Below are 19209 nucleotides of genomic sequence, written 5' to 3'. Positions count from 1 at the left end.
TTCACCTCAATATCCATATATTTGCCTTTTGAATACTGAAAACAGAGAATGACAAATAAATACTTCAGGACTGTTGCAAAAAGCAATATAGCCTCACTGTAGAGGCTATACACCACAGGTGTCAAACTCAATCCACGGGGGGCCGAGTGTCTGCGGGTTTTCGCTCCTCCCTTGTACTTGATTGATGAATTAACATCACTAATTAGTTAGGAACTCCCCACACCTGGTTGTCTAGGGCTTTATTGAAAGGAAAAAACAAAATCCTGCAGACACTAGACCCTCCGTGGAATGAGTTTGACACCCCTGCTATACACTATAACATATTGTGGTGAAGTTCTACATAAGTATATTCAACCAATCCACCCAATACACTACACAGCACACACATTCATACAGTGTAAACACACAAACATTCACAAGTCGTTTATATCCATTTCATTGTTTCTGTTTTCTGTTTTCAAATAGCTCATTTAATTTCATTCGTTTCCTTAGCAAACTGTTCCCTCGGAATATCAAGGTGTTTTTTGTTGCAAAGCTCTAACTGATCCAGGGGGATTTGGTTCCAACAGCCTGTCTCTCCCTGGCCTTTCAACACAAAACTCTGTGCTCCAATCAAAATGAACCACCAGGGACCCCCCTCCCCTCCCCCCCGAGCTATGCCTGCTCCAACTGCTGTGATACCAGCCTCTCTGCCATTGATCGCAGAGTATCGCAAAGAGCATGCATGCTAGTATTAGCAGAGAACAAAGGCCTGTGCTGCCTTGTAAAACTACTGCACACGATAAGTGCATCTAAGTTCTCAAATGTTTATCTCTTCTCCAAAGAATAAAAGAAACAGATGACTATTAAAGAGGTTACCTATGTTTTCACACTAGTCACAACTAATCTTTTTACTGAAAAAATGTGTGAAATTTTTATGGTTTATAATTGACTTGTCATATATGATAATAATGTGTATATACAGTATGTAATACATATACAATGTTTTTGTGTGATGCCATTGTATGCACTGTAATTGCTTTTATTATGCACAATGTAATTTCAGGCACTGAATACATGAAATGAAATACAGTTTTATTGATCTATAAACTGACACAAATCAAGGAAATCTAATAAATTATAATTGGGATAAATCACAATTAACCCATGGCAAACTCAGTTACTGGTCCACCACTGACATAATGCTAATTACTTTTGAAAAACGGTGTAATTCTTCCTGGAAAAGTTTAAAAATAACTCTTCTATAAATACAGTATGTGCTCGTTTATTTAATCAAAGGCTAATTTACTTCTGACAGAGAGTAAATTCCACTATTTTCTGTGAGGCTCTTTAAAATTGCCATCATTTTTAATTAATTCTTAATTAAAATATATTACACCACAGCTTCTACCCATCTCTCTTGATATTCTAACATAATCAATTCAGAACCATTTACATATCATTAATTAAAAGCTTTCCTCTCTCATCCTTAAAATCTAATGAGGGCCTATTCCGCATGAACAACATATAAGGTAGAACATAACAATGCTGTGTAGGATGGATGTCAGATTCAACAATGTGTCCTCCATCTCTGGTTCTCTGGAGAGCTTTTTCTCGTTCTAAAGTTAACTAAAATGTTATAGCGTAAATTTAAAGCACTGGAGACCTATGAGTAAAACATCATAATGTTTATAAATCACTATCAGAATTGTCCAAAAAGTAAACCCATTGTTCCCAATTTTGCAATTCAAAGAAAGGGGAGATGAAACTAATTACATATATTTATAATGCAAAAAGAATTGACAGCTCAATATCAGTAGTCCGGCATTTTACTGTATAATGAATTGTGCAGTAAAAAAACTGCAGTGTATTCATTAGCCAGGCTTTAAAAACGCTGCCACATTTCACATATCTCTCCATCTTGAGCTCTCTCTTCAGGAAGAGTAATAATATGCCGAGGATCAGGCATATCCTGATTTTTATCGTCAGTCTCTCACAGGTGCTCCAGCATTACTTGTCACGACTGCATGTCTGGGTCTTCTGCACGTCAGATAAAAATTGCTGCACTTGGTGTTTCGGCAGCCTGACAGCAATTTATTTGAATGTTTTGTCACAATGGTCGGTGGTGCATTTTGTGATGGGCTGCCTGCACACTAGAATGGCAACAGCTCATACCATTCTGACACACACATGCCCGTGTGCACCACACACACACACACACACGTACACTGTAGTGCTCTCACAAGTCCTGTCAAATGAGCCAAATGGCCAGTGAGGAGGTGACACAGTTTTTAATGACTTATCCACAACCCACACTCCGATATGTCTTATATCCAACCATCAAAACCACAAAAATGACAGATTTGTGCAAAATAAATTGAGTCAAAGACACATTGACATGTTCTACCAATGTAAGGCTATGAGACAATAATCAACACAAGAATGTGTGTGTGTTATATAGCCTCAGTCATTGTTGAATAGTAGTATTGAGCAGCTCTAGCAGGTGAAGATCATCAGTCTCTCTGCACCGCTGGGTTGTACAAACACCTTTACCCTCATAAGTATAGGCCCATGCTCAATTACATGTCTGTAAAGTCATACCCATGAAGAGAATTATAAACAGAACATACTGCAGTCTCACCTTCACACACTCTTAACAACACATGCCCAAAGCAAGGTAGCTGGCACACACATGCCACACACACACAGACATATACAGCCAGCTTGAACATTGCTGTACAGCAATCTGAAACCACAAACTCAAGTCTCTAAGAGCAATAAACAGAGTAGGTTGAATGTAATTGGCATTTCGTTCCACTATGTGAACTGTTCTTGGCTTACAGCCTGGTCAAACACGGTGGCTTTATGTAAATAGAAAAGAATGATCATTTTCAAGAATTAGAAACAATATATGTGGAGATGAAGTTGTTGTGGCTAGTAAAAAACAAGAAAGGATGCATGTCATAAAACTATTATGTATTGGATTCACACCTAAATGAAATATTTAACTTACTTTACATTACAACTTGAAAGCCAAAGTAGTTTAACACAAGACTGTCACCAAATGTCAAGATCGTTGTTGACCTTGAAACTGACATGAATATGTTGTCTCTATTTTAGGATAGGTATTTATCTTTCACTTGCCAGAATAGCCCTGTGTCATAGGCTGGCTGTGCCTACAACTACATCATGGAAATCAAATGAATCTTATGATTATGGAATAAAAAATGAGCACACACAGGATAGTCAGTAAGTTAATGAAATCCTCTCAAAGACAGGAACTCTATTTTAACACTGTGATAATTAAAGTACTGCACAGTTGTAATTTACAGCCCTCGCTTAATTGCATAGGAAAAGTAAAATGGGAAAGGTCTATGAGGAGATTAAAATGGTGTGTGTGTGTGTGTGCAAGCGTGCATGCGTGTGTATTTCTGCTCTTGATGCCAGGCTGCAGCCTTAACAAGGGATTTCCATGCACCTAAACAACAAGATTATATATTTTAGCATCATGGAATCAATCAAAGATTAGGTAATGAAATATGTACTGTCCTATTTTTTTCTGCTACCAGGCCCTTTGACAAATCGAGTACAATCCAAAATCTCCATAAATCACTATTACAGACAAGTATATCATCACCACCGCATATATCTTCCCCAGCCTGACCCGTAGAGTAATGAGAAAAGGCCTAGACTATCTTGTCTGATTAATTAATTCAAAATGTCGGCTGTTATTCAAATGTGAGGCTGCTATTTGAATAAGACTTGACAGCAATGTCTGAAGAAATCATTTCTGGTTTGTGAGGCTGCTGCTGCATTACTGATGATGGCTTATGAAAATGTTAGAAGCAGGGAGTATTTTCTCCCTCTACGCCACTTCTCTCCCCCTCTCTCTCACCTCTTTAGTCATGATAGCTCGGAGAAGTATGTCATTACTTCAACCCGTTCACAATTAGGGCTCTTAGCACTTATTTCCACAGTCCTCAGTGTTTTTGCATTCCCTCCCACAGCCAGTCCAGATCTACAGGGCAGTGCTTTGGCTCCACAAGAGACATGCTGGCAGAGAGCGAGGGCATGGTTTTTACAACCGCAGCTCCCCCACTGCTGACAGCCACTGCTGCCAAAGTGACACACACTGTTTGGCTTTCCCACGTTCATACAGATCTTCATCTTGATCACACAACTAATCACAATTACTCCTCATTCGGATTTCCCAGCATCGCTCGCTTTAGCTCACCATACTAAATTATAGATGAGGTACACTACAAAATTATCACAGGTGTACAGCCAAGAATTGTAAAACACCTCACTCTATGGCATGGTTTTTCCCTAAGCCTTGTTTCTGATCTTTACTGAAGGTTTGGGGAAAGCGGCGGAGACAGATAGAGTGGGGGTGGGGAGGAGAGAGGATGGAGGAATCGGAGCCCGTGGGTCTACGTGCATGAGGCTGGTGCACACCACTCTATCGCTTCTCTCATCAAGCAAGGATTCTAATCAGGGCTCGGGAGATATAAGACGCTCAGTCATTAAATAAATTAACTCTGCCACTCCATGCTCTCCTTCAGCACCCGGGAGGCCAGGCCATGCTCGGCATACTTACAGACAGAGGCACCAAGCGCCCTCGAACCAAGCCTTCACACCGGGACCTGACAGGCTGGCTGACTTGCGCACACGCACCCACACACGCACACACCATGTTAGGGTTTATTTTTCATTATTTAGAGAAAGAGGGGAACCACGCCTTCTGTCCTAACACAGCTATGTTTACCCACGCATGGGAGGCCTCTCAATTTACATAATTATCTTCAAAGTCCAAAAGCAAATTGTGGACATTACAGTACAAAATACAGACTGACATGTGCAGCAACTTACTAAATAGAAAGGTAAAAGGGGATACCTAGTCAGTTGTACAACTGAATGCATTCAACTGAAATGTGTCTTCCGCATTTAACCCAACCCCTCTGAATCAGAGAGGTGCGGGGGGCTGCCTTAATCGACATCCACGTCTTCGGCGCCCGGGGAACAGTGGGTTAACTGCCTTGCTCAGGGGCAGAACGACATATTTTTCCCTTGTCAGCTCGGGGATTTGATCCAACAACCTTTTAGTTACTGTGCGATGGTTTAAATAGTCAACAAACCCCTGCAACTATGCTGATTCATTGACTTTATGAGATCTTGTTGATGTGGGCTTTGAGTCTTAGTACACTGCAGTACAAATCATCAACAGGAAACAACTGAAATGATGAATGGTGAGACAGTAACTGTTCAGATCACTGAGAACCAAAATAAAAGCTGACATTGTCTTCCTACACACCCATCTGAGAGCAGAGATAGACCCTTATGAGGCTTAGTGATTGACTATTTAAAACGTTGATGTTTCTGCTGCTTGCATAAACCCCTACCTTCCACAGTAGTACGAGGGGAAAAAAGGCTACCTAAATATGTATCAATCATTCTGAAAGAGCTAGTGTTTATTTGAGAAGCAGAAGTGAGAGAAATACTCTGTGTCAGCAAAATGTCTGTTGTCAAAACTTGCTCTTTGAATTTTCACTGCAATGTGCAGAGGCACATGTACTTAGATATCGGTTACAAGGTGCCTTTAAAATGTGTTGTTGTATGCCTATATGTACTGAAGTGTTCAGTACATATAGGCATACAACAACACATTTTAAATCATGGTTAAACAAAGACAACATTTCTGTATAGTGTAAGTGTAACCGATGTGAAATGGCTAGTTGGTTAGCGGTGGTGCGCGCTAATAGCGTTTCAATCGGTGACGTCACTCGCTCTGAGACTTGAAGTAGGGTTTCCCCTTGCGTTGCAAGGGCCGTGGCTTTTGTGGCGCGATGGGTAACGATGCTTCGTGGGTGTCAGTTGTTGATGTGTGCAAGGGTCCCTGGTTCGAGCCCAGGTTGGGGCGAAGAATGGGACGGAACCTACACTGTTACATAACGACCCTGGGTTTTTAAGCGCGGAAATCGACTTTTTATAACATTGAATTAGCCATTAAGAAGATCAAAACTTAAATATAAACTATCACGTCTATATTGTTTTTGCAAATGCTTGTGTGTAGGCTACATGGTTAAATTTTAGCCTACTGGTTAAATTTGTGTCTTTTCGCACGAATTAAGAAGCACATAAAATTTGTGTCTTTTCTCACGAATTAAGCCACACCAAAACGCACAAAAACGCACGAAATTTGCTGTAATGAATTATGTGCATATATGCACAAATTGATTGTGAGACTGAGTTGTTTAATTCCACTTCACTTAGAAATGAAATACCTGGGAAGGTGGACAAGACATTAGTGAAAGTAAGGCCTGAAAAGAAGGGTCTGGGGATCTGTATGGCAGACAGGATTAAATATTAATGTGTCTCCTGCTAGGACACAACAGATACTCATATCATGGCTACTGCACATCAGTTCATTGTGTTCACACATTGGGCCCTGAATCGTTCACTTTCAGAAAAGCCTCAATGTTGAAGATGTTAAAGGCCCAGTGCAGTCAAAAATGTGATTTCCTGTGTTTTATATATATTTCCACACTATGAGGTTGGAATGATACTGTCCAATTGTAAAAGTTTGATAATGGCATTTTAGTGTATGAGCTGTTTGAAAAGACCGCTTGAAATTTCAGCCTGTTTTGGTGGGATGGAGTTTTGGCAGTAAAAAAGTGAATAGACCAACAAGAAAGACAGTTCATACTCTTTGCAAATAACAGCTAGTTTTCTGTTTTTCCCTACCCACTCAGACCTATCAGCGACAGTACTAGCTACATTCTTGTTTGAGAAAATGTTCTTCGCCAAGAAGCAATTTTTTTAAACCATTTTAATTGAACACAATCACAGTAAGATACGCAATTGTTACCCAGAAATAATTTGAGATAAAAATGGCTGCATTGGACCTTTAAATAAAATTTATGTTGGTAATTTCAAAAACACAGATACTATGAAAAAGCACATTGTCATCATTCTTTTTTACAACATTGAATATATCTTGTTTTAGTTTTCTGTTCCTTTTCCAAGTGCACAGACATCATAAATAATTTTGATATATGGATATAGGTTGCCAACAAGTCATTTAACTTGTTTATAATATCTATAGACATATAGTAAAGATGTTAAGCGAATCTGATAATCAAATGAAACATACATTTGTGAATAACTGTTAGATTGTAAAATTAGTAATTATCTATATCAGTAGGTGCTTTTCCTTTCCTATGTACTTCCTAACAGCGATAACTCCAAGGAAGACTGAGTACTCCCACCAGCTTGCTACTGGACAGGATAGGTCCACTCCCAAATCAGGGGAGCGGACCCATCCTAAATTCATTAGGAGGGACCATCCAATCCCCCACCGCCTTCCTCTTGAGGAAAAACGGGAAAGAAAAACAGCAGTAATGTACTCTGGGTGACATCCACTTTCTAAAGAGAAGAGAAACCAGCCTCTTTCGCTTTTCAATCCCCATCAAAGTGGAGTAAGAGGAGGGACAGCGTTCCCCGACTAGCCGTCATTAATCATGACTTTCTGGGAGCAAGCGCGTATTAATTTCTGTCATCCCAAACATCATTGCATATTGTTATGGCACGGCTTAGTCCTCATTCACCACCAGACGTTACCCGCTTGTCCTGGCTGAGGGAAGACTATGACGGTGTGGCTATGTTCAGAGCAAGAGGCCTTTATCCCTGGGGCTCTGACACCAATTAAGCCATTTCACCAAGAGAGGAAAACAGGACCTGCCGTTTCACTTTAACATGAGCCATCACCTAGCCTTTGGCCACTTGCCATCTTTCCGTTGCTTCAGCCCACAAAAATGAACTTCAAGGAAGAAAAGGAAAGGTACATTTAGAGTAGTCTTATACATTCACCAACCCATAAGAAAATATGACGATAGAAGTGGAGGGGTTTTCAGTCCCTTGTATATTGTTTTAGGAGTAAAGATAGTAAATCTGAATCACTCAATAATATAAGGTTTCTCTGTGTTCAACACCAGGAGCCAATAAGTTGCCTTTAAAAACACAAATACGAGGCCATCAAGGAGTTTCAGTGAAATGATTGATGCTCTGTTCCATCTGACCTGGCAAATATTCGAAATGTTCTATTCTCATTCTAATGTTAAGTAAAAAAGACTATCAATTGATAAACAATCTCTGTCCCTAATAATAGTTAATAATGCAAGGTAGTACCATTTAGTGATGACTTCAAAACTGGCCATACAGATGCCTTCAGACATTTACATCTGCTTTTAAGTATTTAATGTTGCCTTTTGGCAGGCAGCAGAGTGGGGCTTGTCAGGGCAGGGGCAGAATAATGCAAGGTTTGGTATGAATTAAATATTAGAAATCTTAACACAGCAGCCCATAAGAATTATTTGCCTTATTAAAGCAGCAGAAGACGCTGATGAAATTTTCATTGCATTGCAGTCTTTTTCCCATTTCTGCCTTCAATATATCATTCTAATGTATGAACCGTGTGGAACAATGGCTTGTGGAACAATAGAAAAAGGGACTTAATTTCAGATGAACAAATAAGGAGAGAACTTTAGAAAACACCTTTTGTGAAAACAATACATGTGATAAGGGCAGAAATAGACAACAATAACACATTGTTCTGTTTTCTATAATAGCTACATAACGTTATTCAACATTGTATAGGGTGTGTGTGATAACATGGATAATGATTTGAAGCCTTGCAATGTTGAAATGTTAGAACTGTTCAAATAAAATCTGTAAATCTAATAATCTAGATGAAATTGAAAATGCCAACACTTCTCTGAATGATAAATGATCACCTGTAAGAGTTCCATTCACTATACCCTGTTACTGTATTACATGGATAATATGATATGTATCATCAAACCTCTAAAGATGAGTCAGTCAATCATAAAATAGATCAACACCAAAACAAATAACATCAAAATATATTTCCTGGAAACAGCAGAGGGGCCCCTCTTTACTAAAAAAACATTCTGCCATGTTGGTTGTCCACATTTAATGTGTATGGGGAGTAAATGAACATCAGGCATCTATTGCCCCATGAGAAAATATCTTCTCTGAAACACTGGAGCTAATGAAATGGGGACCTATAAATAGCAGTATCATTACCGAGAGAGGACTTGCTTTGTACCAGTCTCTCCATCTGACACTCTTTATACTAATAACGCTCTATGGTAATATTGTTCCACCATCTAATGATACTGTGTTAAAACATTAAGACCAGGATTGGACTCAGATAATGAAACTCTATAGGAAACATCCGGTAACCAAACCTTTGCTCTGTTTCTAGTTGTATCATTCTTATTACTGTGTAACAGTCTGCCCATTGCATTGGTCCAGTGTCTCTGTTACCTGACCTGATCTGTGATTAGCTCTTACTCAATCAATATCACTTATCGCTCCATAAGATACATTCAGACCATTCCTCAATGGGCTTGAACTGAATAGTACCTACACAAATCTAGCATACTAATGTATACTTATGAAAACGTCAATAAATAAACATAAAACTAATTGATTTAACAGAATTACTCGCTGTCAAATCTATATCAGACAGGAACCGTCCAACGAGGTGAGCATATTTTGCTGTAGTACATATGGGACATAAACACCATGGTGGTTGGATGGCTTTTCAAGCTTTTATGCTTTCTGACAAAATTATTGATGACAACACATCACAAATTGTACTTATGTCATATACATGTCAGGGGAAAAGCATAAAATATTGAAAACAGCTGTGGCTGGCTTAACATTCACTTCTTTGAATGAAAATGTAATGTTTCATACTGAGCACAATTTGGTTAACCTGCAAAGAATAGCTGACAAGTCAAAGGTGATATCGAATTCATCAGCCAGTCTCTTTCTGGTCTGAAGGGCCCACAACTCCGGTAATATATTAGAGGAGACGCCTTGCTAACAGATGCCAGGGCCCTGATGGAGAACAAGCTACCTCCATGTTCCAAAAATGTCTCCAACATGAACATAAAGCACCAGGTGGCCCACGGGGGAAACATTATGACATCTGACCTCTGGAGAGGAGGGCCTAGCTATATGCAACGATCACAGGGAAATAAATGTGTTCAAAAATAAATGATGATCAGCTCTACAGGGGTTGAACATCTTGAATTAACTAACACGACAGACAAACTTATTCCCATTGACAAAAATAAGTTTAGAAGCCAACTGAATTAATAAACTCCAATGAAATTCCAATAACAGAATTCTGTCTATGAGGTAATATTCTACATGTTCATATTCACTGTATTTTCTTGAATAACAAAGAATGGAGCAAACCGAACGATCTGAGGTAGAAGGTAATTAAATGAAACATGAGCTCATCTCCAGAGTTGGGGGTGTGGGTGCAGGGACCACATTTATTAAATGAGATTAGCAAATATAAGACAATGTCATTGATACCCAGACTGGGTCAATGTGGGAGGAGCCTTTCTTCCTGATGGATGAGGCTGAACAATACTGAGGAGGATCTGAGAGATTTATTCTAATTTTCTTTTCTATTATTCATCACGCTTCAGCAGCATGTTGGTTCAGGTGGGATACTCTGTTTGGTTAGCTGAGAGAGGGACCAGAACACTGAGGATAATGGAGTGCACAGAAAGCAAGCAAGGGCCATGCTGCTCCAAGCTTTACCGATGTCAAACGTTTCAATCAAGCCTTCCCTTTTGCATCCCAAGCAGCCTCTCCTGGCTGCCACCGCCTGAAGATAACTATTTCACCAACTTTGTCATGCCTAATTAACAACTACTCAGATGTACAAGAGAGAAATGTTGCAATTAACCTACTAAAATATTGTTGGAGGATGCACATTTGTATGCCAGTTGCCATAAAGACTAATTTGTATAATGTATGGGCAAAAATACAATTATGGGCTGCTGTTCGCACAGGAGCCCACAGAAAACGCTTCCAGCTATAGAAGAGGTAGCGAGAGAGGCAAGCATAAGATGGGGTCTGTGTGAGTACAGATGGAGGGTCATCACCACCAGCAGGTTATCGTACCAAAGCACCTCATTCAGATCAGAATTAGATTCAGGTGCTGCTACACTGTAGCAGTCGGGAAAACAAAATCCGACAAATACTGGGAGAATGTGAACATATGGCATTCCAGATTTCCCTCCCCATCTATACTGTTACGCACCCCACTTTTTCTATTTTCTCTCTTTATCATATGCTTTTTTTCTCTGCTGTTAGGAGAAAGCAGGGGATTTGGGAGCTGCTTAGATAACCTCCCCATCTTCCCAATCCCCTGCCCGCTGCAGAGGAAGCACAAGTAGCCCTGCCATTGAGACGGCCCGGAACCCAGCTGTGAGCGAGCCATTCTGCCGAGCGCTATCTAGTCACTGCAGCCGCATCACTGAGGCACTCTCGAACAAAAAGCATCCAAAGTCAATTGTCTGTCTGTTGAAAGGCTTTCTGTTCCACGGCATACATTGACTGTGGTATTTTGCACAAATCAACACTATAAAAAGCAAAGGGTAAAGAACAAGGCAGTCTTCACAAATATTGACTTTTGATCTTGGGCCATGGTAAGGATTGTAACATTGCTAACTTCATTGTTTTCTCAATTTAATATAACTATAATCATAATATTCATAATAATCATAATGGCATGTCAAATTAACAACAAACTAGATTTAGGGGTCTCATTAACTCTTTATCAGGGAGCCTTAAAATGAATGTTCCCTAAAGGTTTGACAAATGTTTACACCCTCAATCCTAACTATATTTACTCAAGGTAATGCTTTTAGTCAGCCTTGCAGGTGGTTAATTACAACCTCAATCTGAAATTAACTCAGCCAGTCCACTGTTCATAACTACAGCGTGCACATAGATGAACTAACAGACAAATACTGTGGCATGTTCAGCAGTGGCATCAGCAGTGTGAGGAGGCTAACATGTAGGCTAACCCTACCCCCCTAGTCAGATACTGTAACTAGTCTCTCTAATCCACTGCTCTACACACTGGATCTGGGCATTTATCAGCCTGAGCCTCCTGCAATCTCCTACCTCTCCAGACCAGACCTCCCATTTCTGAACTTGATGAGTCAAAGGTCATGAAAACAACAAGTCAATACACAGCCAGGAGGAGTGCAGTGCAGCTGAGAGAGCTGTGGAGAGGACTAAGCCTCTGTGCGCGCTGTGATTTAGCCTGTAATAGTTTTCTGTAATCTCTTTCTATTGATTAAACCTCACATCAAAGAGGAGTGCTTTTGCAGAACCTTTCCTTTTCCTGGTCAGAAATACCATATGGAGGTAATCTTTCACCTTTGTTATTCTTGCTGCTCCCGCTGCTGATGCGAGCCTCTCTTCCAGGGCAAGAGAGAGGAGAGGAGAGGAGAGAAAACAAACCCAGCACAGAGAAACTACTGCAAAACCCATCTGATTAGCACTGAGATCTCATGCCCGATGTACTGTATGTCTTCCTCAAGCTACAGTAAAAAAAATAAAAAAATCTGCAAACGTATCTTTTTAGAGTTTACTTTTCTTTATCTACCCCTGACATGCTGGGCACAATTCAGAAGAGGTGTGGACAAAAGGAATGTGTCGAAGAACAAACAAGTGTCATCATTTGCAGATTGCTGGTATCAAACATGACGAGTGAGAGAGAAAATAAACAATGGACAATAAAAAGGTAAAGAATTGTAGCAGTTTCAGCAATATCTCACATTCAGCTCATTGAAATGCAAAAACAAGAGAAAGTGAAAAGACAAACCCCTCCTGCTAAAAAACACTCAATTTACTGACAGGCAAATGACTTCATGCTGCCACTTAATCTAATTTCTTGCATAATGCCCCCTAATTAGCATATCAAAGTGAATTAATATTTCTAGGGCATTAGCGATGAGGAAATCTGCTTTGGGTCTACAATAAGAGTAAGAAGAGTGCCAAAAATCCTCTGAACACTACAAATACAAATAGTCTGTTTACCAGTCAAGTGCATCCCACTTTCTTTCCCAACCACACAACACAGGCTACTGAGCCCCCACCCCCACCCCCACCCCCCCCACCCCCACCCCCACCCCCACCCCCACCACGCACCAAGTTCCCTAGTGAGTTTCTGAGATTGTAGGTGGGTTAAAATGGCCTTCTTATTTATAACATACATATGAATGTAAAAAAACAGAATGCTCTGCACAGTATTGAAGCATATACTGTAAACATAAAGTAGTTACAGCCGTATTTGAATTGCTGCACTGCTGTCAAATTCATGGTTGGATATGGTTTTCCCCGGATGGGATCATTGGGTGGCTAAATGACATTGAGATTATGTGCCAGTGAACAGACATGAAAGGAGCAAACAATCCCTCTGTATGATGCCACGGGGGCATGTGAATGACCCACAGTGGGAGAGAAAAACTGTTTGGTTATGAAGGCCACCAGACCAGCTGAGCTCTGTCAATGGCTAAGAGGGGGAAGGCTGTGAATCCAAACCGCAGATTAACCACATACACACTCACAGATACACGCACAGACACACTCTCTCTCACACACAGAGATATATACACATACACACACACACACACACACACACAGACAGACACACACATCATCCATTACCTCTTCAAACAGATGTAAATCCAAGTATGTTTGCTGTCATTGTTTACATGGCTACAATACAAACACTTCAGGTTTGATTTAGCCTGTTTCTATTTACACCTGGTACAATGTGATCCAAGAATAATAATAAGTATTTTATATTTTCAAAGATTTCTCTCTCCTTACATGTACATTGTACTAATTGCATTTAATTGTATTATGAAACTACTGATACAGTTTTATTATGTATCTATTGATACAGTATAATCAAATAAAGCACTGATTACAATGAGATCAATAATGTCCATATGTCAAAAAACACACACACACATCTCAATTCCAAACTAAAACTGGATTTAAATTCTCAATAGTAAAAACAAAGACTTTACAGCTACTCCCATACTTCACACAGCACACATACTGATCAGAGGGACTGGGATAGAGAAAATCCAGCATTGCTACACACAGGCTTTTCCAAATTGAGTGCTCAAACAAAGTAGCACAGAAGTACAGTATATTGTTTACTGGTTTAGTTCTTGTGGAAAATGGCAATGAAACAAAGACCATCAAAGGGATTAAAGAAGATTACAACAACTGGAATAGTAAACAAGCTCATTTAAATAATTAGCATATTTAGAGACTCTATTTCTTATGCATAATTAATTCGATATTTAATGTAATATAAAATATAAAAATGTCAAAAGTAATCCAATATGTGCCCACGGAGATAAGTTCTACAGGTGGGGTTTAGATCTGAAAGCGTGTAGGGATACATGCATATCGTGTGTGTTGATACTAATGCATGGATTAATCTATGATGCACACTCATACAGTATAAAACATACAGTATACTCACAGTCGCTCACACATCATTACATAGAGCTAAAACATCCAGTGATCATGTTTCCCCTTTTTCTTACACAATCACTCTCTCACTTTCCCACTTTCTTCTCGACAGGCATAAAGAATACCTCAAGTAGGCTAGGCAGCCAAGAGGGCCCTTCTCCTGCCCCTGCGGACACCTCCTGTGGCCGAGAAGTTCATTAAGTTTTATGATCTCACCCAAGTCACTTCTGGTTATAAGCCACATAAAGGCCATGAATCTGACACCTCGTCACTATTTTAAAGCAGTAGCAAATTAATGTCATTAAAGGGGTTTCTGTATGATAGGCAACTTTCAACTGGGTTTAAGAGTTTACCGGTATTTGACAACTGTCATCCCTCTCTCTCTCACTCTTTTAAAGGATACCAAAATGCAAAACGTGGACATGACCAACATGTAGGGGAAAATGCCAAACACTTGCACCACTGTTGTAATCCTGTCTTTTGTAGTCATAAACGACTGGAACTTGACATAGTATGATTTACCATTGGTATCGAAGATCACTATTCACTAGCGAGAGTAAAGTGGACAGCTTATAATGCTTCTGCAACAGCTTGATATAGAATAAAACATTTCCATAACTTGAAATTATTTAAATGTTAAATGCATAAAATAAAGTCTTAAGGAAATAGTTAAATATTGTGGACAAAAATAAAGAGCCTCTGCCTTTTACACTGTATAAAGTATCCCCCAGAAAGTCAGCCACATACCCTTTAGCAATGAATCAACAGCCATATTATTAATATGTTTTCATATAGGCCGTCATTGTAACTAAGAATTTGTTCTTAACTGACTTGCCTAGTTAAATAAAGGTTACATTAAATATTACAAATATATACACTTGCAATACTGAAAATGTTAATTTTGTATATTGCATTGCAGTACAAACACATCTTTGTAATAGGTTTATATGTGAGAAGTTGACTAGCACTAACCTCCTTTTGGCTCGTCAACATTTTCAGAAGTATCCTATCCACAAAAAATACCTTCTCCAATAGCGTGGGCGTAAAATCATAGTATTTGGTGCCATATCCAAAAGTGATATATTTATTAGGACCATATGATATGCATCTGGCCTTGCAATGACTGGTCTAGGCTACCTACCCTAACAAAAGCGTATTCAAGATGCACACCATCACATCACTGACTGTAGCATGTGGTTCGTGTCTTCTTATGAGCAATCTCCTTTTGGCAAAACTCTCAGGCCCACTAGAAAGACTTTGGGCAAAAAACAGAAATGGAAATGTGCATTATAATAAAATAGTGTTCAATCGATGTATGGTGTTTGATTTGCTGTGATGTCAGGATTGCATGCCATTGCGACGCACAAGAACGATGCATAAGACAGGTTGCACAATTAGTATGCTAACCTTAGTAGCTTGTGGATTTATCATGGTTAGAATTTGAAAAAGGTTATCTTAAAGTAGCATTGTTCCACAATTGTTCACTCATGCACTAGCGCAGACTGGCATGCACAAACTCTCTCACACAGCCTATACACACAATAGTGTTGTTTGGGGGAAGCCTATTTCACTTTTTGAGTTTAACTCATCATCTTGTAGGCTACTAAGGATGACCAAACCAATTTCCTGTTCTAACAAATATACCAATCTTAAATCATGTCCTATTTTCTAACAATATATTAACCCTCATACAGTTACTCCTTCGTAGGCTACCCATTTGTATTAGGACATTAATATTAATGTGGGCAAGTGACTGGTTCTAAAATCTGTGTCCCCACATGCTGGGCAGATATTTGAATATTATGTTTTCTACTAGGCTACACAATGCTCTTATATATACTTTCCACAGTTTCATTGCACTTAGCTTGTCACGTTAGAAACGGCTGGCTCTATTGATCGTCTGAATGCTTTATGTGCGTTACAGAAGGCAACAATGGTTAGACTCGTGCCAATAATGCCAATAGTGATCCATCCTGTGGACAGCAAACCTCATTAAGCACGAGATTACGATCTAACTGACTAAATATAGGATTAATAATTACCATCACTGTTGGCTATACTTTCCATTTTAATAAAACACGAGATTCATGGCGCAGAAACGGCTCATATAATGCACATGGTGTGGTGTAGCCTAATAAGACCAAAGCCAGTGAATGTCCTTTATTTATGATAAGATATGGAGGAATGTTACGCACCTCATTGTCCATTCCATCCCTATGTAACCATCGGATAACAACCCTATATCAATTTTTACATGAGAGCACCGATACCTTTTCGCGGAGATCTGCAGATGCTTCTCAAAGGCTGTAACGTTAACCATAACCTGAATTTTCCCATTTAAAATGTCCTGACGGACGGGAGCTGATTCTGTCTCCCGCTTGATAACTTCGGATAAGGCTGCCTACGGGGAGAGTAAAGATGGCGGTGTGCAAATGCGTTGGGGATCAGCAATGTTGCCTATTGATACAGTCCTCCTGTTGTTAAATCTTCCACTTTAATGTGAAGTCTTACCTGTTTTCTCTTTGATCTCGCAGAGGACGCTGAAGAGTGCAGGTTTCATTCTGTGGCAGTTCAGTCCATGTTTCCTGTTTCAGTTTGAGACAAGAACCAACATTGAAATATAGTCACTATAACACCTCAGTTGTTAGAACTTTTAAGATAATGTGTCTTTGTTCTTTACAATAACTTCGAGGTCTTGCTCATTTTGCACATGTTGACATGCATCTCAAAGTTGTAGCATAAACAGTGATTTGTCAACACGAATGACGATGGATGCATTGTTTGTTGAAATGCTAACTATTTTGCAAGACTTCAAAGTTTGTTTAAAAAAAGTTTATTTGTAGAAAATTCACAATTTAAACTAAGAGTGTAAGCCTACATTCAAAATTGTTGCTATTGGTAAAGAATTTACCATGGAATTAAATTTGGACATTAGCCAACGTTATTTTTAAATATCAGGAGTTACTGTGAAACAGTACTTTACAAATACGCATCAATGTTTACAAGAGCCCCAACCTACCAATTCGCAACATTATATGTAAATGCAATGTAAAGCCTGCACTTTGCACATAAAAGTTTTTTTTGCCTCCACACAGCCAGAAGCAAGTTTCAAAACTATTAGAATTACTGGATGACAGGTGTTAACTTTTTAATCTACATTGGCCGCTGCAAATAATTTGGACCATGGGATTGCCATATGGATCAGCATTTTATAGCCAGCCTTTTATTACATGGATGTTAATGTTAATTAGCTATAGTGAGTAATGGTGAGTAAAGTGTTTTGTAAAGAAAACATATAAATGAACCAACTTTGCTTGCGCCTCGTCCAGACTTTGGTCAGTAATGGTCATTATTTGATGCAGAATGTCACCGATATCTTGTTTTCTCCCATCATCTATCCCATCGTGTCCATGTGGAGGCGGCAGTGCCATGCCTCCTTGTATCGAGTGGCCAGCCAAGCTGACACCGCCGAGAGCCTGCATGATCCGGGCTTGTTCGTCCATAGTCAGCCGAAACAGAATCAATGCACGAAGCCACAGAAATGGAAACTTGGCGTGAAAAACTCACATACAAAAAAAACAACTACAACGTGTGTTGCGTTAGAGAGCTGTATATTGGTGATATTGCGTTTACGCGTAGCCTATAAGAAAAAAATAATAGGCTAACGTTAGCTGAGTACCAGTAATGGTATCAATATCGCGTGTCCAAGTAATCACTTTCTTGCAATCTTCCTTCTTTATGCACGGTCCGAAGTGTGAGTATCTATAAATGTTTTTGTCCGAAAATGCATAAGCTATAATTGTTCAAAACTTATTTGTCAAAATGACAGCCGCTGTCCCTCGTATCCTGCAGGGGTCCTCTTGTCAAATCGTCTTTCTCTTTTGAGTTGACGACTTGTGTATGATTGCTCCTTGCTGATCTGTCATTTATTAGTCGTCTTCTTTTGATTATGTTTCCTCGTACAATTCCTCTTGAAAATGTTCAAATCCCCATTATTGTCAGCAGGAAACAAAATATCCAGTGAAAATTAAATATAAACATGTGAATGAAAATATTTTTAAAAAATATAACACTTAGGTAGTAAATTAGTAGGCCTACCTGCTACCTGTAAATGTATTGCAATTATTAAAAAAATGTTTTGCATTAGTGGAAAAATTATAGAAAAAATAACAGCGAGAAATTAATTAGGCTACACACTGTAAAGCGATGCGCAAAAATATCTGCCTGCTGAAATTTATGAGCGCGAGCCTCTGCCTCTGTGTGCTTTATGTTGTTTGATGGCAGAGGTAGTGAGCGATTGAAAGTGTGCCAATGCCACTCACTCAGTGCAAACGTGTCAGAACAAGAGCTGGAGAAAAAAAGACAACATCGAAATACAAATGCACGCTCCGCCCATCAGAGGAGGGGTCTATATTCTTGTCACTTCTCTGGAACCCCGAAAGCTAAAATTCAAGTGCATTGCTTGAGATGGTGATTATAATGACCAAATAACGGTGTAGTTCCACTTGTCTTATGCCTCACGAGTGCACGTGCACCAAAGTACTGTCATTCCACACATAATAAAAATGTGCATGTTACAAACAAAATAAAATGCATAGGCCTAATCAGATGTTTATATAGTTTAATACAGAACTGATAATGAACTGCACAGACGTTTTGCTTTTCATGGCTATGGTATAGTCATCTCTACCAAGCCGAGGCACATAGGGTAGGCAAGCAGTAAACATGTTTATAATATTGGAAATAAACCACTTCGACCAATCAATGCTGTGTTTGAATGCGACTGACGACCAGAGTGTCCTATTGCTGGCAGATGCATGGTCCTGAAAGCCCACCCAT

General features: G+C 39.4%; 1 protein-coding gene across 11 annotated transcripts in view; it reads right to left on the bottom strand.

Annotated features, from left to right (window-relative positions):
• pbx3b (pre-B-cell leukemia homeobox 3b) overlaps positions 1–18867 on the bottom strand; it is a 90356-nt gene extending 71489 nt beyond the window's left edge. The window contains exons 1-2 of one of the 11 annotated variants that reach the window (XM_014171867.2): positions 17680–18867; positions 16882–16961 (exon numbers count right to left, since the gene is read on the bottom strand). In XM_014171867.2, the coding sequence (XP_014027342.1) occupies positions 16882–16961; positions 17680–17873 (274 nt within the window). In that variant the 5' untranslated portion in view covers positions 17874–18867. The remainder of the gene's footprint in view (positions 1–16881; positions 16962–17679) is intronic. The other 10 variants (XM_014171865.2, XM_045706816.1, XM_014171874.2 and 7 more) reach the window with 10 other exon arrangements.
• Positions 18868–19209: the final 342 nt, after the last annotated feature.

This window comes from Salmo salar, chromosome ssa24 (genome assembly GCF_905237065.1).
Source record: "Salmo salar chromosome ssa24, Ssal_v3.1, whole genome shotgun sequence".
In the NCBI taxonomy this organism is placed as follows: domain Eukaryota; kingdom Metazoa; phylum Chordata; class Actinopteri; order Salmoniformes; family Salmonidae; genus Salmo; species Salmo salar.
Note: the sequence above shows the minus strand (reverse complement) of the source record. Positions and strands in the feature narration are given on the sequence as shown.